This window comes from Gorilla gorilla, chromosome 7 (genome assembly GCF_029281585.2).
Source record: "Gorilla gorilla gorilla isolate KB3781 chromosome 7, NHGRI_mGorGor1-v2.1_pri, whole genome shotgun sequence".
NCBI lineage: Eukaryota > Metazoa > Chordata > Mammalia > Primates > Hominidae > Gorilla > Gorilla gorilla.
This window is the reverse complement of record NC_073231.2, coordinates 100,339,719-100,361,764: the sequence shown is the minus strand read 5'-3', so window position 1 is coordinate 100,361,764 and position 22,046 is coordinate 100,339,719. Positions and strand designations below refer to the sequence as shown.

The window sequence follows — 22,046 nt, the reverse complement described above, 5'->3', positions numbered from 1 at the left end:
TTATAAAATTTTTGCAGTCATTGTAAAATTCCAGAGAATTTGTCATTATACCCAAGGAATTAAATGTTTTATGCAAAATTTGTGTAAGTTGATGTGTATTGAGAAATAAATACTAGTTAAACAATGCCTTAAGGTCAAGAACTTTGTTTACTAAATGTATTGATTTTATTTCAGCACTTCAGAAGATAAAGAAAAACAGTATACTAGCCAAACCACCAGGTTGCTTGCTCTTCTTGATGCTCTGGCTTCACACAAAGCTTGTAAATTAGCTATTTTGCATCTAATTAATGGAACTATTAAAGGTGATGAAAGATATGCAGAGATATTCCAGGATCTTTTAGCTTTGGTGCGGTCTCCTGGAGACAGTGTTATTCACCAACAGTGTGTTGAATATGTCACATCCATTTTGCAGTCTCTCTGTGATCAGGTATTTATAGTTATTTTATAAAGTCTCTGCGTGTGTGTGTGTGTGTGTGTGTGTGTATTTAAGCATCTTGATGTAAATTTTGGCTGTGAATGAACAGCTGTCATCTATGTTTTATTATTCCTGCTATTGTTCATGGGTTTCTCTGAAGAGCTTTTTTCTTTCCTTTATAAGATCATAACCTTGGGTAATTGCTTTATGTGCCAGTGTTTCTGTATTTTTTAGGGTCTAATTCATTTTCCTTCCAATTACGTTACACACCAAGTCATTCTTTTTTTTTTTTGAGATGGGGTCTCATTCTGTCGCCCAGGCTGGAGTGCAATGGCGCGATCTCAGCTCACTGCATCCTCTGCCCCACTGGGTTCAAGTGATTCTCCTGCCTCAGCCTCCGGAGTAGCTGGGATTACAGGCACACACCACCACGCCTGGCTAATTTTTGTATTTTTAGTAGAGACAGGGTTTCACCATGTTGGTCAGGCTGGTCTTGAACTCCTGACCTCAGGTGATCCACCTGCCTCGGCCTCCCAAAGTGCTGGGATTACAGACGAGAGCGACCATGCCTGGCTACACCAAGTCATTCTTAAATTTCATAGCTTGGTTGAATTAATATGTTCTCTTGTTAGGGCAATCTTTGAAGGCTACTACACTTTTAGTGTGTTTCAGACTACTTTGCTTATAGATGTTGGCTAAAGTAGTAGTATTTTTTCCTTTTGTCTATATTATTGACTTCCAGTTTATAGTTTTATGGGTTAATGAGAATTGTTTTAACTTTTAAAGCCCATTATGATTGAGATCTTTGGAGATTTCTATGCCTAATGGCATTTTAGCTTGTCAGAATGCTCTTGCTAAGTGGTCATCAAATGTGATTTTTTTTTTCAGGCAGAATAGAGTCCCACGTTGGAAGACTGTCTTTTTCTACCTTAACAAATATTCAGTTTGGTTACATTTAAGACTCAGGTCAAGAAAGAACTTTTTTTCTTTTTTTTTGTATGACTTGTTTTCACAAAGAAGGGGACCTGGTAGAAAGGGTATTCTAAGTCCTTGTACCTCAAAGTGTCCATTTGGTTGGTATTTCTTGTATAATCCACTTTGGGTTGCATGACTGCATTGAATAGCGCTGTGGCATCCTAGCTGCCTTGGTCACACGAATCTCATTGATGGCCTCACTTTGCTATGTTTTCCTTCTGATTCGAGCCTTGTTGTATAGTTTAAGCCAAGTTGAATACGAGTTTGCAGTATATTGAAGTAATTAAAGATGATAAAACATAATGAAAAATGCTCTTGTAAAATTTAGTTTACTTCTGGCCGGGCATGGTGGCTCACGCCTGTAATCCCAGCACTTTGGGAGGCTGAGATGGGTGGATCACAAGATCAGGAGTTTGAGACCAACCTGGCCAATATGGTGAAACCCCATCTCTACTACAAAAAAACTATCTGGGCGTGGTGGCATGCATCTGTAGTCCCAGCTACTTGGGAGGCAGAGGCAGGAGAATTGCTTGAATCTCATAGTAGGCGGAGGTTGCAATGAGCCGAGATTGCGCCACTGCACTCCTGGGCAATAGAGGGAGATTTCGTCTCAAAAAAAAATTGAGTTTGCTTCTATAAAGAGTAGCGGGAGTTTTTAGAGTTATCATTAGCTAAACTTGCTTAGCATTGGAAAACTTGAATTTAGAAGTATATATATATATACTTATATATATACACACATATACATATATACATATATACATATATATACATATATACATATATACATATATATACATATATACATATATACATATATATACATATATACATATATACATATATACATATATATACATATATACATATATACATATACACATATATACATATATATACATATATGTATATATATAAAGTAGAGGGAAATATTTGATTGAAAGACTGTGGTTAAATGTTCATCTCCTCTATCCATCCAACTTTCTGATATTTTAAATTGCAGGGGGCTTTTTGTTTTTTTGTTTGTTTGTTTTATCTGGCTCTGTTGCCCAGACTGGAGTGCAGTGGCACAGTCTTGGCTCAATGCAACCTCCGCCTCCTGGGTTCAAGTGATTCTTCTGCCTCAGCCTCTCAGTAGTTGGGATTACATGCGTGTGCCACCATGCCTGGCTAATTTTTGTATTTTTGGTAGAGAGGGTGTTTCACCATGTTGGCCAGGCTCGTCTTGAACTCCTGGCCTCAAGTAATCCACTTGCCTTGGCCTCTGAAAGTGCTGGGATTACAGGTGTGAGCCACTGTGCCGAGCCTTAAATTGCAGTATTAATGTATATTAAACTTTATTTCTGGCTGGGCACAGTGGCTAATGCCTGTAATCCCAGCACTTTGGGAGGCCGAGGCAGGCGGATCACCTGAGGTCGGGAGTTCAAGACCAGCCTGACCAACATGGAGAAACCCCGTCTATACTAAAAATACAAAATTAGCCGGGTGTGGCGCTGCATGCCTATAATCCCAGCTACTCGGGAGGCTGAGGCAGGAGAATTGCTTGAACCTGGGAGGCGGAGGTTGCAGTGAGCCGAGATCATGCCATTGTACTCCAGCCTGGGCAACAAGAGTGAAACTCCGTCTCAAAAAAAAAAAAAGAAAAACTTTATTTCTCTGAAAAGTTTCTTTATAAACCAAAAAAGATACAAATGAATAAATAATACAGTAAGTTAATTATTTTAGTACAAAATACTTTTTACCTTTAACCTATTGAAAACAGAAACTATACTTACTGCAATACTGAAAGAAAAAAAATTTTAAAGATGTTGTTTTAAAGTAAAAGTAAATCAAAATATTTAAATATTTATTCCTTTAGGTGTGTATCCTTGTATTAACTTTTTTAAAAGGGAAAAATAATTTCATTATTCTTAATGTGTTTATATGTTTGGGATGGGACAGTAGCAACAATATTTTAATGAGATAGTTATTGAATATTAATTGCTATGTATTTCTCAAAAGTGATAAGTGATGGTGATAATTATTTAAAAAATCGATTTTTTTTTCCCTGCTCCCCACAGGACATTGCACTTATCTTACCAAGCTCTTCTGAAGGTTCTATTTCTGAACTGGAGCAGCTCTCCAATTCTCTACCAAATAAAGAATTGATGACCTCAATCTGTGACTGTCTGTTGGCTACGCTAGCTAACTCTGAGAGCAGTTACAACTGTTTACTGACATGTGTCAGAACAATGATGTTTCTTGCAGAGCATGATTATGGATTATTTCATTTAAAAAGGTAATGATTTGTCTAATTTAATATACTCTCAGATTTAATTTTTTCATTCTGTCACTGCTCCTTCACCCCACATTAATTCATACCTATTGTAGAAAGTTGAAGAAATGATTTCTTTCGTGGGAGAAATTTTGTGTGTATGGAAAAGATTAATTAGCAATGAAAGGTCATGCTAATAATAGAATCTTTTGGATTAAAGATATAAAATGAATAGATACACAAATTACTGTGGGCATGGTACAGTATCTGGAAGGAAATCTCACTGTTCCAGGGATGGTAATTCATGCCTTAAGGTCTTTGTTTCGTTGTTGTATCCTCAGAAGTGATGGATGCTAGAGGATTTTATAGATCTTAAAGCTAAAATGCAGATTCTGTGTACAGTTCCTCAGTATCTATGGGGAATTGGATACCAAAATCTACAGATGCTCAAGTCCATTATATAAAACGGTACAGTATTTCTCTTGTATACTTGAAATCACCTTAGATTACTTATAATACCTAATAATACAGTGTGAATGTTATGTAAATAATTTTTTTGCTGTATCTTAAAATTTGTATTTTTTTATTCATATTGTTATTTATTTATTTATAATATTTTCATTCCATGTTTGGTGGAATCCGTGGATGCAGAATCCATGGGTATGGAGAGCTGACCATATTTTGTTTTCTAGAGGAATGGCTGGGACAAAATTAATCTGAAATTATATAAATAGCTGAGCATGGTGGCTCATACCTATAATTTCAGCACTTCAAGAGACTGAGGTGGGACGATCACTTGAGCCCAGTAGTTCAAGTTTAGCCTGGGCAACATAGGGAGACTTATCTCTATAAAAAAAATTTACAAATTAGTTGGGCATGATGGCACACACCTATAGTCCCAACTACTTGGGAAGCTGAGGTGGGAGGATTGCTTGAGCCTGGGAGGTCAAGGCTGCAGTGATCATGCCACTGCAGTCTAGTCGGGGCAACAGAGGGAGACCTTGTCTCAAAAAAAAAAAAGAAAAAGAAATGATATAAACCTCAGACTGCTCACTGTCTCAAGTATAATTTCTACTCTAATTTTTCTGCCCATGCCCTGATGTTTTTCTTTGCTGGGAGAAGGAAGAGGGAAGATACCTGGCTAGTACTTAGATTTATTAAACTACATGGGATTATGAGATAGTAAGGAGGAGGAAACATACTTTTGCCTCTTTCTCATTAATTCTTGCAGCATTGGTTGAAAACTTACATTGCAGGTACTGTGTTTGGTGCTGGCTCTTCCTTTCTCCATCTCCTTGTCCTGATGTACCTGCATCTTCTGTATTCGCTCTCAGTTGATGGCACCTGCTTCACATCCATTTCTCATGCTCTGCCCCCATCCAGTCTCTCACCAAAGCCTTTAACCTTTTTCCTGTTGCCAAGATATTTACTCCATGTCCTTTGAAACTCACCTCATACACTGCACTTCCAAAAAAGCCAAAAAGCTTTCCTAGTTGGGTTAGGTACTCCCACAAATATTTTTTGTATACCTGTGCTATCGTATTATCTATGATTTTGTTGGGTTTCCTAGACTTAATGTTTCTGGTCCTTTTTTCTTATCTGTAACCTTGTCCTAAGTCCTCTTAACCTATTCCCTTTTTCCCTTTTAGCCCTTATCTCTCTGCTAAGCTCCAAGTAACCCATTAATCTACTTGATATTTCTACTTGACTATCTAATGGCATCTCATTAAGTCCTGTGGATTATTTCTCCAAGCCTGAATCTGATCCCTCTTCTCCACCTCCGTAGCTATTACCTTTATCCAGGCCACTGTCATTTCTTGCATAGCTCATTGCAATAGCCTCCTAATTGGTCTCCTTGCTTCCACCATTTGGCTCTCTAAAATTCATTCTCTCAGAAGCCAAAGTAATCTTTTAAAACTTAAAACAGGATTTCTGCTGAAATCCTTCTAATGGTTTCCTATTGTACCTCAATTAAAATCCAAACTCTGTATAATGATCTGTAAGGCTCACCAGGATATTAAAAACCCTTGAACAAAGATGAAGACCTGAAAGAGGTGAGGAACAAAACATGCTAATATCCTGGGGAGAACAATTGCAAAAGCATGCTTCATATGTCTGAGAAACAGCTCTGAGGCCACAGTGACAGCCCTCAGAGTGAGCAAGGAGAAAAATGATAGGATGTCTGGTTATGGAGGTAATGGGGGTACAGAATGGGGGAAAGATCATCAAGGGCCTTTAGGCTTATGATACGGGCCATTGTCAGGTTTTGAGCAGAGATAACAGCATGACCTGGGTTTTTTTTTTTTAATTTTATTTTTTGTTGAGATGGAGTCTTGCTCTATCGCCCAGGTTGGAGTGCAGTGGCACAATCTCAGCTCACAGCAACCTCTGCCACCCGGGTTCATGTGATTCTCCTGCCTCAGCCTCCCAAGTAGCTGGGACTACAGGCATGCACCACCACACCCAGTTAATTTTTTGAATTTTTAGTAGAGAGCGGGTTTCACCATGTTGGCCAGGCTGGTCTTGAACTCCTGACCTCAGGTGATCCTCCTGCCTTGGCCTCACAAAGTGTTGGGATTACAGGCGTGAGCCACTGTGCCCAACCTGTTTTTTTTTTTGTTTTTTTGGTTTTTTTTAATTAACAAGTTACCATATACTTTTTCTTATATAGTGCTGTGGCAGGTTACACTTTTTTAAAAAGTTTTTTTGGAGTTAATTTTAGACTTTCAGAAGAATTGCAAAAATAATAGTGTAGTGTTCAGGTGTGCCCTTCACCCACCTTACACTTGTATTATCCTCTTACATAACTGTATAATACTTACCAAAACTAAGAAATTAATGTTGTCATACTACTATTAACTAACATACAGATTTGATTTGAATTTTCTATTACTATGTTTTTTCCTGTTCCAGGATCCAATGTAAGATCTTACATTGCATTGCCTCCTTTGTCTCCCCTTTCCTTATCTTTCATGACCTTGACATTTTTGGAGAGTACTGCTCACTTGTTTTGTAGAATGTCCCTCAATTTGAGTTTGTCTGATATTTTCTCATAATTAGATTGACATTATGCTTTGTTGATAGGGATATTACAGAGGCAATGTGCCTTCTTCAGTGCATCATATCAGGAAATACATGATGTTTCTATATATTACTGATGATACTGACCTTGATCACTTGGCTGAAGTGCTATCTTCTAGGATTCTGCACTGAAAACTTATTAATTTCCCATTTTTAATTACTAAATATTTTGGAGACTATACTTTGAGATATTATGATACCCACATATCCTATTTATGCCAAAAACTTTGATCCACCATTTTTAGTATCTGTCAGTGTAGATCTTGGCAAGATATGGCACTTATTACTGTGGTGGTGTAATGGTGATTTTCTATTCCCTTCATTCCTTTTTACTTACTAATTTTCCTTCAATAAGGAAGAGTTGTTGCTTCTCCTGCATTGGTTTATCCAGATGTTTGTATCAATGTGAATTCATAGACATTAATTTTTTTCATTGTATATAATTCAATACTATCCTTACTTATTTTGTTGTTCATTTTATTCCAACTCTGGCCACTAGGGATCTTTCAGGTTGGCTTCTGTGCCCTTTTCATATGCTCTTGACTTTTTTAATTTATATATTTGTAAAATTTTACTTTGAGTTCTGGGATACATGTGCAGAACGTTCCGGTTTGTTACATAGCTCTGACTTAAAAAAAAATTTTTTTTAAGTACTTCCTATTGCTAGTACCACAAGGTGTTCCAGGATCAGCTTGTATTTTACCTGTTCCAGCCAAGATGGACTTGTTCTCCAAGGAGCCCCTGGTTCCTTTTATTGGAGAATATTTAGAAACCAGGATCTGGGCTCTGGGTGTGTTTATTGCTCTTAGGATGTCACTGATTTTGGTGTGTCTCATTGGATAGAGCTGGGAAATATACGTATGTATCCTAATTCATCACACATTTACATACATTTACTTTCTTCTTACATTTTATCTACATAAAACAGATACATATTTTAAAATTAATTTATTTAAATATTAAGTTTTGTTAATTATAAAATTTATTTTAAAACAATAAATTTATTAATTTATATATATGTTTTTGAGAAAATTAATTCATACTAATACTTGGTGGGTTTTTTTGTCTGTTTGTTTGTTTTGAGATAGGGTCTAACTCTGTTGCCTAGGCTGGAGTGCAGTGGCATGATCTCGGCTCACTGCAGCCTTTGCCTCCCGGGCTCAAGCACTTCTCCTGATCCTCCTTCATTTGCATGAAAAAGACATTTCATGCAAGTTAAAAAAGACAAAGAGGGATATTATATAATAATAAAAGGCCTTGTCCAATAGGAAAATATTACAATCCTAAACATATATGCACCTAACACTGGAGCTTTGAAATTTATAAAACAATAAATCATAGAGCTGAGAAATAAGATAGACAGCAACACAATAATAGTGGGGGACCTCAATACTCCACTGAAAGCATTAGAGAGGTCATCAAGATAGAAACTCAACAAAGAAACAATAGATTTGAACTATACCTTGGAACAAACGGACTTAACAGTTAGATACAGAACATTCCATCCAACAACCACAGAATATACATTCTACTGAATAGTGCATGGAAATTTCGTGCACTGCCTCAACCTTCCAAGTACTACTACAGGCACAAGCCACCATGCCTGGCTAATTTTTGTATCTTTTGTAGAGTCGGTGTTTCAGCTGGTGCCCAGGCTGGTCTCGAACTCCTGGGCTCAAGTGATCCACCTGTCTCTGCCTTCCAAAGTGCTGGGATTATAGGCGTGAGCTACCACACCTGGCCCATACTAATACTTTGACTTTGATCCAGTACCAGAAGTGAATTGTAGCCTTTTCCCTTTCTCCATTATTTTATTCTCTAACAGTGAGAAATTCAGCTCTCATTATCTATATTTGCTTATTTGTTTAGCCCTAGTTTACAAATGAAGTAGCAGTCTCAAACTCATTACTAAACCATACTCCTGTGGGAAACAAATTAAGCAATGGGAGTACAGTGTTTGTATATGGTTCTTTTTGTCTTTAGGCTTAGTGTATCCAGTCAAAAAACTGTTTTTCAGAGTTATTTATGTCAGCTTATTTCTTCCCTGTCTCCTTCAGTTTGGTTATATGGTTCATTTGTAATATAGTTAGATTCATTGGTCATAGTCTGCATTCTTATTTTTTCCCTCATATCCTTATTGGTTGTTTTTTTTTTTTTTTTTTTGAGATGGAATCTCGCACTGTCCCCTGGGCTGGAGGGCAATGGTGCGATCTCGGCTCACTGCAACCTGCGCCTCCTGGGTTCAAGTGATTCTCCTGCCTTAGCCTCCCGAGTAGCTGGGATTACAGGTGCCTGCCACCATGCCCGGCTAATTTTTTGTATATATTTTGTTTTTTTAGTGGAGACAGGGTTTCACTATGTTGGCCAGGCTGGTCTCAAACTCCTGACCTCGTGATCCGCCTGCCTCGGCCTCCCAAAGTGCTGGGATTACAGTCATGAGCCACTGCGCCCAACCCCTTGTTGATTTTTTTAAAAATTATATCTAGTCAAATTTATGTTTTATGGTGTACAGTTCTATGTGTTTTGACAGATGCTTAGAGTCATGTAGTTCTTATTGGTGACTAATTTTCTAGCAATCTGGGTTGTTTTCAAATTTTGGTGGTTATGAATAAAGCTTTGCACACAGGTTTTTGTGTGAATCTCAGTTTTCATTTCTCTTGGGTAGACACTTAGGAGTGGGGTTACTGGGTTGTATGATAGGTGTGTGTTTAACCTTAAAAGAAACTACCGAACTGTTTTCCAAAGTAGAGATACCATTTTTCATTCCCATTAGCAGTGTATTAGAGCCCCAGTTGCTCCTCATCCTCCCCAGAACTTGGTATTGCCAGTTTTTAAATGTTAGGCATTCTAATAGGTCCCCAGTTTTTGATAAACCACGGAAGTATGACTCACTTAAAGATTGTGTGTAGTGGTTAGTAATTGGTATAGTCCAATTTTGAACCCATGCTTTTTCCATTAACATTTTTATTTTTGAATTTAATCTATTTCTCTTTGTTGTTGCCCAGGCCTAGTGCAGTGGCGCAATCTCGGCTCACTGCAACCTCCATCTCCTGGGTTCAAGTGATTCTCCTGCCTCAGCCTCCCCAGTAGCTGGGATTACAGGCGTGCACCACTACGCCTGGCTAATTTTTTATATTTTTAGTAGAGACGGGGTTTTACTGTGTTAGCCAGGATGGTCTTGATCTGACCTCGTGATCTGCCCGCCTCGACCTCCCAAAGTGCTGGGATTACAGGTGTGAGCCACCGCGCCTGGCCAAAAGGTTTATAAATAGGGAACTGGCAAGTTTTCTGTGTTAAGTTTTTTGTTTTTTTTGTTTTTTTTTTTTTTTTTTGAGATGAAGCCTCACTCTGTCCTTCAAGCTGGAGTGCAGTGGCGTGATTTCGGCTCGCTGCAACCTCTGCCTCCCAATCGTTTAAGTGATTCTTCTGCCTCACCTCCTCCTGAGTAGCTGGGATTGCAGGTGTGTGCTGCCACCCCCCGTTAATTTTTGTATTTTTTTTTAGTAGAGACCGGGTTACCCTATGTTGGCCAGGCTGCTCTTAAACTCCTGACCTCAAGTGATCCACCACCTTCGGCCTCCCAAAGCGCCCGGATTACAGGCGTGAGCCACCACACCCAGCCTCTTGTGTTAAATTTTATAAAATGATTATTTGGGGGAATTTTTTTTTTAAGATCTTGAAGCTTAGCTTTAAAAGGAGTTGGTAACTATTGGCGGTTCTTTGTTATATTTGTGTACAAAGACACACCAAAGTACTTCTTAGCATTTTTAAAAATGATGGAGTAAGTTTTATTCTGTCTGAAGTGAGTTCATTTATCATACCAGTTTTATACGCTCATATTTTAAGATAATATCTTCTCTTTATTTTCTTTATTTACAGTTCTTTAAGGAAAAACAGTAGTGCTCTGCATAGTTTACTGAAACGAGTGGTCAGCACATTTAGTAAGGACACAGGAGAGCTTGCATCTTCATTTTTAGAATTTATGAGACAAATTCTTAACTCTGACACAATTGTGAGTATGTGTGTGTTTGTGTATATATGTATGTATGTATTTGGTGTTTCTTAAATTTGAAATCTTTGGCCAAGTACGGTGGCTCACATCTGTAATCTCAGCACTTTGGTGGGCTGAGGTGGGAGGATCTCTTGGGGCCAGGAGTTTGAGACCAGTCTGGGCAAAATAGTGAGACCCTGTCTCGAAAAAAAGAGAAATACTTTGCCGTAAGTTAAATCACTTTATATATTAAATATCCAACATAAAAAAGATCACTTTAGTTCATTTTATTTTATTTTATTTTAGATAGTCTCGCTCTGTCATCCAGACTGGAGTGCAGTAGCACGATCTCGGCTCACTGCAACCTCCACATGCTGGGTTCAAGTGATTCTCCTGCCTCAGTCTCCTGAGTAGCTGGGATTACAGGCACCTGCCGCCATGCCCAGCTAATTTTTTGTACCTTTTTAGTAGAGATGGGATTTCACCATGTTGGCCAGGCTGGTCTTGAACTCCTGATCTTAGGTGATCTGCCCACCTCGGCCTCCCAAAGTGCTGGGATTACAGGCATGAGCTACCGCACCTGGCCAAGTGCCTTCATTTTAAAATAATTCTTAGATGAGTGTGGTGGCACGTGCCTCTAATCCCATCACTTTGGGAGGCTGTGGTAGGATCACTTGAGCCTAGGAGTTTGAGATCAACCTGTACAACACAGCAAAACTCTGTCTTTAGAAACAACAAAAATTAGCCAGACGTGGTGTGCCCACCAGTAGTCCCATCTATTTGAGAGGCTAAGATTGGAGGATAGCTTGAGTCCAGGAGTTGGAGACTGAACTTAGCTATGATTGTGTCACTGCAGTCTAGTCTGGGTGACAGAGCAAGACGCTGTCTCAAAAAAGAAAAAAATTTATGACATTGAGTTACCTTGCTAGGGCAACTCAGAATAATGAAGTTTTGTTAGTCTCTTTGTTATTTACTTATTTTTGTTACTTAATTTACTGATTGTTTTGGATGTTGTGATTTTGGGATAACTGTAAAGTTTATTTTGCTTTAGTATTTTTGGTCTATCATACAAATATGAATTAAAGATTATTTACCCCACTCTAAAATCTTATTGTTAAAATTTAATTAAGATTTCTCGGCTGGGCGCGGTGGCTCACGCCTGTAATCCCAGCACTTTGGGAGGCCGAGGCAGGCGGATCACGAGGTCAGGAGATCGAGACCATCCTGGCTAACACGGTGAAACCCTGTCTCTACTAAAAATACAAAAAATTAGCCGGGCGAGGTGGCGGGCGCCTGTAGTCCCAGCTACTCGGGAGGCTGAGGCAGGAGAATGGCGTGAACCCGGGGGCGGAGCCTGCAGTGAGCCGAGATCGCGCCACTGCACTCCAGCCTGGGCAACGGCGAGACTCCGTCTCAAAAAAAAAAAAAAAAAAAAAAAAAAAGATTTCTCTCATTAGTATTTTCCAAAGTCATGGTATATTATGAGCACAATTCCAGAAGCCATTAATATGCCTGCCTTACTTAGTTTGGTGGCATGTGCCTCTAGTCCCAGCTGCTCAGGAGGTGGAGTTGGGGAAATCACTTGAACCTATGAGTTCAAGGTTGCAGTGAGCTATGATCGTGCCAGTGTATTTCAGCTTGGATGAAAGAGTGAGACTCTCTTTCTCTCCCTGTTTTTTTCCTGAGACGAGGTCTCACTCCGGTGCCCAGGCTGGAGTACAGTGGTGTGATCGTGGCTCACTGCAGCCTTGACTTCCTTAGGCTCAGGTGATCCTTCCACCTCAGCCTCCTGAGTAGCTGGGACTATAGATGTGCACCATCACACCCGGCTAATTTTTGTATTTTTAGTAGAGATGGGATTTTGCCATGTTGCCCAGGCTGGTCTTGAACTCCTGGGCTCAAGCAATCCACCTTCCTCAGCCTCCAAAAGTGCTGGGATTACAGGCATGAGCCACCATGCCTGGCCAACTCGTCTCTTAAAATAAGAAAAATAGGCCGGGCATGGTGGCTCACTCCTGTAATCCTAGCACTTTGGGAGGCCAAGGTGGGTGGATCACTCGAGGTCAGGAGTTCGAAACCAGCCTGGCCAACATGGTGAAACCTCGTCTCTACTAAAAATACAAAAAATTAGCTGGGATTGGTGGTAGATGCCTGTATCCCAGTGCTTGAACCCCAGAGGCAGAGGTTGCAGTGAGCTGAGATTGCGCCATTGCACTCCAGCCTGGGCAACAAAGTGCGACTCCATCTCAAAAAAAAGAAAAAAAAAGAAAAAGAAAGAAAGAAAGAAAAACAGGTTAGGCAAGGTGGCTCACACTTGTAATCTCAGCATTTTGGGAGGTTGAGGTGGGAGGATTGCTTGAGCCCAGGATTTGAGATTAGCCTAGGTAACATAGTGAGACTCCATCTATATGAAAAATTTTAAATTACCTGGGCATGGTGGCACGTGCTTGTAGTCAGTCCCAGGTACTTGGGAGGATGAGATGCAAGGATCACTTGATCCTGGGGAGGTCAAGGCTGCAGTGAGCTATGATTGTGCCACTGCACTGCAGCCTGGGTGACATAGCGAGACCCTGTCTCAACAGCAACAAAAAAACAAGGCTAAAGATTTTATACAATGTTTAGGTAGGCATATGGCCCTCTACTATAAGTGTATGTGACAATATGGATGGTTTTCTTATCATGAAGCAAGATTTATTTTGCTAGAAGGATTTTCTGGTATTGAAATGTTATCACTCCAGAATTCACTTTATTATGTAGCATACTTTTTAAAGCAGAAAATATTAACTTTTCTATGTGACAGAATATAGTCTTAAATATGATAGTTACTGTTTTCTTTAGTTGTTTGTGTTATCTTCAGAAAGATAATTTCAGGTTTCATCAGTTCTTTGTTATAGCAAGCATTTTATTCTTGAGCATGAATCAGTGTGTCACATGTCCTACAACTGCCAGTGTTTTGCCATTAGGTATTTTGTTGAAAAGTCTTGGTGCCAGTAAAATATATGTTTGCTTATTTAAATATTTTGTGAGTCTTACTCAAAGAAAACATACTTCACCTTTCATCTAAATCCTTCTTAAAACTAGCCATTTGTACTGATGTAAAAATCAAAACATTGAAGGAAAGATTGCAGCATATGGCTTAGATAATATGAATAAGTGTGGATGCATCTTTGTAAATTTCTCTGTTCTCAAATTTAACTTATGTGTGACATTTACAGGGATGCTGTGGGGATGATAATGGTCTCATGGAAGTAGAGGGAGCTCATCCATCACGGACGATGAGTATTAATGCTGCAGAGTTAAAACAGCTTCTACAAAGCAAAGAAGAAAGTCCAGAAAATTTGTTCCTTGAACTAGAGAAGCTTGTTTTGGTAAAAAAGAAAAAAACAGCGCGTTCCTAAGGCCTATTTTCCTCTCAGTTTGACTAGTACAAGTATTTCGTAGTGACCTTTTTTAAAATAGTGAATCTTTAGCTGGGTGTTTGTACCATTTCAAGTAACTCTTTGAATTAATAATTTGAAGTGAAGTCCTCCATCCTGTTATGAATTTTAAGGAGTACATGAAGACAGTACTTTTTGAATTGTCTGTTCCTTGGAAGCAGGGTACCCTCTGCTGCTATTGTTTAGAAATAAAATGACAAGTGTTTTGGTGTTTGTTTTATTTTAATGTGTTTAATGTTAATAATTTCTGGACAGTGTTCCAAATTTCTTAGTAATAATACATATAGCCTTTTCTACTAAAGAGTCAGTAGGTTTACAGACATAAGTTTTACCTGCACTTTCTTATTCTGCCTTTATTTGTATCTAGGAACATTCAAAAGATGATGACAATCTGGATTCTTTGTTGGACAGTGTAGTTGGACTTAAGCAGATGCTGGAGTCATCAGGTGACCCTTTACCTCTCAGTGACCAGGATGTAGAACCAGTACTTTCAGCTCCAGAATCTCTTCAGAATCTGTTTAACAATAGGTAAAATACACAATGTTTTATGATTGAATAGCTGTTGGTTTTAAAATGGCTGTAGTCTAGGGGGTGCCAGCAAACGTTTTTTTCTATATAGGGCCAGATAGTAAGAATTCTAGGCTTTGCAAGCCATACAGCCTCTGTTGTGTATTCTTCTTTAGTTTTTTTTTTTTTTTTTTAATTTATACAAACCATGCTAGCTTGCAGGCTGTACAGAAACAAGCTAGCAGATAAAATCAGGGCATTGTTTTATTTTACTGAAAGGTCAAAACTTGTTACAGCAGAATTAGTTTTCAAGTTATTTGTTTTTGAGGATACTTAATTTTTAATTGCTTTTGGGGGTTTCTTTTTTAGGTACTACTTTTAATAATACTTCAGAAAGTAATAATTTTAATTGTACCTTCCACAGATTTTACTTGAAGATAAGCTAAAAGACTGGGCGTGTTGGCTCACGACTATAATCCCAGCACTTCGGAAGGCTGAGGCAGGAAGATAGCTTGAGCTCAGGAGTTTGAGACTAGCCTGGGCAACATAGGGAGACCCTATCTCTACAAAAAAATTTTTTTTAATTAGCTGGGTGTGGTGGTGCACACCTGTTGTCTCAGCTACTAGGGAGGCTAAGGTGGGAGGATCACTTGAGCCCAGGAGATCAAGGCTGCAGTGAACTGTGATCGTGCCACTGCGCTCCAGCTGGGTAACAGCAAGACTGTGTCTCAAAAAAAAAAATTGAAATTTGATTTTAGAATTCTGCTTTTCACCAGATACTTTTCTTGTTCCAGGACTGCCTATGTGCTTGCTGATGTCATGGATGATCAGTTGAAATCTATGTGGTTCACTCCATTTCAGGCTGAAGAGATTGATACAGATCTGGATTTGGTATAAATTATTACTAAATATTTAGAAAAACGTTATTGTTTTCTCTGTTTCTTTATATATTGTTAGCATTATAATAGTTTCCATATTTTATGGCTGTTAAAGTCTACTTGGAAGCAAGTCCTACATTATTTTTATGCCACTTGCCCACTTTATGGCATCCAGAAAGTTTTTTCTCCTGCTTTTTTTGCTTCTTTCTAGTTAGTGATCTGTATTTTGAGGTTGTGATTTTTTTGTTAATTTTTTTTTTTTTTTTTTTGAGACAGAGTCTCACTCTGTCACCCAGGCTGGAGTGCAGTGGCACAATCTCAGCTCACTGCCTCCGCCTCCCGGGTTCAAGTGATTCTTCTGCCTCAGCCTCCTGAGTAGCTGGGATTACAGGCGTGCGCCACCACACCTGGCTAATTTTTTTGTATTTTTGGTAGAGACTGGGTTTTACCATGTTGGTCAGGCTGGTCTCAAACTCCTGACCTTGTGATCTGCCCACGTTGGCCTCCCAGAGTGCTGAGATTACAGGCGTGAGCCACCATGCCCAGCCAAAAAAAAATTTTTTTTTAATATAGATAAAGTCTCACTCTGTTACCCAGGCTGGTCTCACTCCTAGCCTCAAACAATCCTCTCTCTTTGGCCTCCCAAAGCGATGGGATTACAGGCGTGAGCCACCACATTTGTCCAGAGAATGTGACTTTTTTAAGGGAAAAATCACACTTTTGCATAAGTTCTATGAAGCACTTTGTTTTCTTACATTGACGGGGTATAGAACAGGGAAAAGTATCCCAAAAACAACAGTTTATTCTTGCATTTGGGTTCAGGGAGAGGAATGGTTGTGCTATGGTGTGGCTCTCAGTTTGGAAACTTGTGAAGAATGTATTTGTTATAGTATAGTATGAATGGGAATTGACATTCTTAAACAATGCTGAATAGGTAAGAGTATAATTAACTATTTAAAATTTATTGCAGTCTGTTCTATGCTTCTCAGAGATGTGGTAAGGAGAATTATTTTAGCCACATCTTATTATACAGTACATTGTTCCTTTTCTTTATCAAAGAAACATACTGGTGTTCATCATGTACAATAAAACTAAGAGAATGATTTGCTTCACATTTGTATTTAGTGTGTTGAAGGCTGCTTTTCCTTTTTTAAAAAACCACATGCAATTCAATTAAAAGTGCATTAAAAATTAATTTCTTTTTAGTGCAAGCTGTTCAGTCGTTCTTTAAAACTGTCCTCTCCAGTAGAATTTTATGCAATAATGCAAATATTTTGTAGTCTGCCCTGTCCAAAACAGTAGCCTCATGTGCCTGTTGTACAACTGAAATGTGGATGACTAGGGAACTGAATTTTATTTTGATTTAATTTTGATTAATTTAGATAAGCACATGTTAGTGGCTACCACGTTGGGCAGCACAGGTATAAAATATTTGTTAAAAGTTACTAATTTTTTAACTTTAAGTTGAATCACAACTGTCTTGTGATGATAATTGTAACCCTCTGGATTAGAGAAATTTTAGGTATCTTATATTTGATAAATTTGAATAAAACCTAAGTAAACTGAATGTTGATTTCCCTGAAATTAAACTTAGATGGGAACCTCATTAAATGCATAGAGCTTTTGGGAATCTGTGGCACAGAATCTTTTTGTAATAGAAATGTTGACTATATAAGGCTGGCAGAGTATGTTATTTTCAGATTCTTTTTTTGGAAAAGTTCAGGAGATATTACAGTGTTAATTTATATAGACAAATACTGAGTTTCCTGCTCAGGCATCAAAGGTCTCCTAGATTAATAGCCCTGCTTTGAAGAATGCCACACACAAAAAAAGTAGCATTACTAAGGTGTGTGTGTGTGTTTGTTTTTAAACTACCAATGCCATTTGCTTTTTGAAAAGATGAGGGAAAGAGGTAGATCTATAATTTATTTCTTATGAGAGGCAAATATAATTTATAGGTAATAAGAATTTCTGTAGTCAAATGTTATGCTAATAGTTACATTTAATATGTGTTTTGTTTCATTATTATGACTGCAGGTAAAGGTTGACTTAATTGAACTCTCTGAAAAATGCTGTAGTGACTTTGATTTGCACTCAGAATTAGAGCGCTCATTTTTGTCAGAACCATCATCTCCAGGAAGAACCAAGACTACTAAAGGATTCAAACTTGGGAAGCACAAGCATGAGACCTTTATAACGTCAAGGTAAAATTTATTCCACTGAAGATCTCAAATGTCATCATGTAAGTGTATTTTAAGATAGACACATGCGGCCGAGCGCGGTGGCTCACGCCTGTAATCCCAGCACTTTGGGAGGCCGAGGTCAGGAGATCGAGACCATTCTGGCTAACATGTTGAAACCCTGTCTCTACTAAAAATAAAAATAAAAAAATTAGCTGGTCGTGGTGGTGGGTGCCTGTAGTCCCAGCTACTCGGGAGGCTGAGGCAGGAGAATGGTGTGAACCCGGGAGGTGGAGATTGCATTGAGCCGAGATCACGCCACTGCACTCCAGCCTGGGCGACAGAGCGAGACTCTATCTCTCAAAAAAAAAAAAAAGACACATGCTATTAAACTAGAAAGGAAATTAACATAGCATTCGAATCATGAACATTGTTTGGATTTTTTAAATTTAAACATAATAATTTGGCCAGGATATACCCAGTACATTTGTTATATTGTTTTCTACAAGATTTTGGAAGGTTTGAATAAGAAGTGAACTGGATTATTTTAAAACATTGTTATTCATAACAATGAAATGTGAGTACCTTTCTTAGCTAGTTTGTTATATTATCCCAGAAGTATGATAGATACTTGCAAAGTTAACAGAATTGGAGTACAAAAAAATTGAAATATAATTTTGGGTATTATAAAGATTATTTTTGCTAGAAATCTGAAAGAAAAATGTTTTATGGCATGTTTTTGTTTTAATAGTGGAAAATCTGAATACATTGAACCTGCCAAAAGAGCTCATGTTGTGCCACCACCAAGAGGAAGGGGCAGGGGAGGATTTGGACAGGGTATACGACCTCATGATATTTTTCGTCAGAGAAAACAGAACACAAGTAGACCACCATCTATGCATGTGGATGACTTTGTTGCTGCTGAAAGTAAAGAAGTGGTTCCTCAAGATGGAATACCTCCACCAAAACGGCCACTCAAAGTATCACAGAAGATTTCTTCCCGTGGTGGGTTTTCAGGCAATAGAGGAGGACGGGGTGCTTTCCACAGTCAGAATAGGTTTTTCACACCACCTGCTTCAAAAGGTAACTAATTAGTATGTATTTTCTAACGGGTTAGAATATTGGAATGTTAAAATATTGAATGAAAGTGATTTAGATGGAAGAGATTCAGATAAACCGTTTTCCTGTTGCTGCAGTTGAGCCACCTCTGGACTAGTGGTACTGTTTGCAGAGTACTCTATTGGATAGAAGAAAGAAACTTTTTTTCAATGAACCTTTCATGCATTGTACTTTTAATAATGAGTTTAGAAGTCTTGGCTAATTATTCCCCCCCACCTTTTTTTTTTGAGACAAGAGTCTTGCTCTGTCGCCCAGGCTGGGATGCGGTGGTGTGATCTCAGCTCACTACAAACTCTGCCTCCCTGGTTCAAGTGATTTTCCTGCCTCAGCCTCCCAAGTATCTGGGACTACAGGCATGCACCACAATGCCCAACTAATTTTTGTATTTTTAGTAGACACGGGTTTTCGCCGTGTTTGCCAGGCTAGTCTCAAACTCCTGACCTCAAGTGATTCACCCCCGCTTGGCTTCCCAAAGTGCTGGGATTACAGGCATGAACCACCGTGCTCAGCCTTATTTTCCTTTTTACATTGAGAATTATACATTTTCTGAGTAATACCCTTACATTATTTTCACAATTATACTTAACAGTTTTCTTAAGATTGTTCTGTGCAGTTCACCATTGATCTGCCTAATCTGTTTGTTTTCTAATGTTATATTTAGTCTGTTTGAAATTGTTACAATATTTTTTTTTTTTTGGAGACAGAGTTTTGCTCTTGTTGCCCAGGCTGGAGTGCAATGGCGCAATCTCGGCTCGCTGCAGCCTCTGCCTCCTGGGTTCAAGCGATTCTCCTGCTTCAACCTCCCGAGTAACTGGGATTATAGGCATGTGCCACCACACCCGGCTGATTTTTATATTATTAGTAGAGACGGGGTCTCACCATGTTGGCCGGGCTGGTCTCGAACTCCTGACCTCAGGTGATCCACCCACCTCGGCCTCCCAAGGTGTAGGGATTACAGGCGTGAGCCACTGTACCTGGCCTTACAAGATTTTAGAAACTAGGGATACTTACAGAAATTATACTTTAGTAGTGGATTGATAAACATGTTTTAATACCTGCTGAGTTAGGAGGGTGAGAGTGAAAGAGAATCTGTGTTTATATTAATAACAAACACTTAGATTAGGTGTGTCAGGAACTGTTACAAGCACTTTACATATTATAACCTCACGTCAACCCCATGAGGCAAGTTCTCTTAGTACTCCCAGTTTGCAGAAGAGAAAATTGTCAGTCAGCTGACCAGGGCACATAAATACAAGTGGTAGAACCAGTATTTGATCCCTGGCAGTTTGGCTTTAGAGCCTCTGCTCTTAACCACTGTGATGTTGCCACTATATAGTACAGTCAGTTTGCAGAATTTCAGTTTCTTTTCCATTCTTTTGAAGATTAAGAAAAATCTGTCATTTAAAAGAATCCAACTGAAGTTGTGAAAAAAGTGATTTTGATTGTGCTGTTTGTGTTTAGGAAACTACAGTCGTCGGGAAGGAACAAGAGGCTCCAGTTGGAGCGCTCAGAATACTCCTCGAGGAAATTACAATGAAAGTCGTGGAGGCCAGAGCAATTTTAACAGAGGCCCTCTTCCACCATTACGACCCCTTAGTTCTACAGGTATACATCCTTGCTACTTGATATTGCTGAGAGAAGGGAAGTAAATTCCTCCTTTAAAATTGTTGATATCATATACAGAGGGGGCTAGGGGTGCTAATCTTCCCATCTCCTTGCTCCACACAGTCAAAAATCTAAGTATAACTTTGACTTCCCCAAAACTTGACTACTCCTAGTGTGCTGTTGACTGGAAGCCTTACAGATAACATAAACAGTTGATTGACACATATTTTATATGTTATATATATATTATATAATGTGTTACAATTAATAAGCTGGAGAAAAGAAAATGTTATTAAGAAAATCATAAGGAAGAGAAAATACATTTACTATTAAGTGGAAGTGGATCTTCATAAAGGTCATAACATTCCATAGGCTGAGGAAGAGGAGGAGAGGTCTTACTTTCTTAGGAGTAGCAGAGGTGGAAGAAAATCCTCATATAAGTGAACCCAGGCAGTTGAAGCACATGTTGTTCAAGGGTCAACTATACTCTCATTCTGGAAGAGAATATTTTAGAGTATAGACTTAAAGTTCTAAAGTTTATATCCTTGAATGAATGCCCAATATACATCTTCTATAAAAATAATCAAATTTTTAGTTTCTGAACTGTTTGTATAATCTGAACAGTTTCATGGTGATGTGCTCTTATTTTTATGTTTCAGTAATGAAAGCCAATGCTTAAGGTATCTTTCTGACCACAAAGTATTTTAATAACAGAGATACCTTTATACAGCATATATTTTTTTGGTTATAGTATTGTCTTAGGTGTGTAAGCACATAACCTTTTTTTTTTAAAACATTTATCTAGTCCAGAATTTTACTTATCAGAAGTAGCTTTTGGTTTCAAATGCACATTTTTAAAAAATAATAGTTTTATTTAGGATATAATTCTCATATACCATATAGTTTACCTGTTTAAAATGTATAATTCAAAAATCTTTGGCCCATTCACAGTGCTTGCATGTGAGCTTTAAAAGAGAATAGAGTAATTCTTGGTTTGAGCTCAGTGTCGTAGATTAGTATTTATAATCTTGGAAAAGAAAGGACATTGGAACTAAAAACTGTATTCTTTCTTTTACAGGTTACCGCCCAAGTCCTCGGGACCGTGCTTCTAGAGGTCGTGGGGGACTTGGACCTTCCTGGGCTAGTGCAAATAGCGGCAGTGGAGGCTCAAGAGGAAAGTTTGTTAGTGGAGGCAGTGGTAGAGGTCGTCATGTACGCTCCTTTACACGATAAAAATCCTTTTGGGAACATCTTAACTGTATATGAACATTTCACGAGGACAATAAAAATAAGACATTGAAGGACCAATTTAGACTTAGCAGTTATCTGGAGACATCTGAGAGAATATTTTTATCTGAAGAAAGCAGATTTTGTTTGATACCTAACAAGATTTCAATAAAAATCCAAACTTTGTATGTATGTTTGTATATATTTTCCCTTTTTTGTATGACTATTTATTTAGAAAATTTCTAGGTGAAAAACTAAATGATGTTTTGTATTTTTCTTGCCTATAGCACAGATGTTCTCAAACTTTCTCAGCTCATGACACTATTTAGTGCCTCAGTACTTTTTTCACAGCATACCTGGTCCAAAAGAAATATCTA

General features: G+C 38.4%; 1 protein-coding gene across 2 annotated transcripts in view; it reads left to right on the top strand.

Moving 5' to 3' along the window:
- The window catches only part of VIRMA (vir like m6A methyltransferase associated), a 65,391-nt gene extending 43,530 nt beyond the window's left edge, over positions 1 to 21,861 (top strand). For both annotated transcript variants that reach the window (XM_019032693.4, XM_055349401.2), the window contains exons 15-24: positions 175 to 427; positions 3,451 to 3,668; positions 10,605 to 10,737; positions 13,932 to 14,084; positions 14,521 to 14,681; positions 15,455 to 15,551; positions 17,576 to 17,742; positions 18,470 to 18,801; positions 20,299 to 20,442; positions 21,521 to 21,861. In XM_019032693.4, the coding sequence (XP_018888238.1) occupies positions 175 to 427; positions 3,451 to 3,668; positions 10,605 to 10,737; positions 13,932 to 14,084; positions 14,521 to 14,681; positions 15,455 to 15,551; positions 17,576 to 17,742; positions 18,470 to 18,801; positions 20,299 to 20,442; positions 21,521 to 21,675 (1,813 nt within the window). In that variant the 3' untranslated portion in view covers positions 21,676 to 21,861. The remainder of the gene's footprint in view (positions 1 to 174; positions 428 to 3,450; positions 3,669 to 10,604; positions 10,738 to 13,931; positions 14,085 to 14,520; positions 14,682 to 15,454; positions 15,552 to 17,575; positions 17,743 to 18,469; positions 18,802 to 20,298; positions 20,443 to 21,520) is intronic.
- The last annotated feature ends 185 nt before the right edge of the window (positions 21,862 to 22,046 follow it).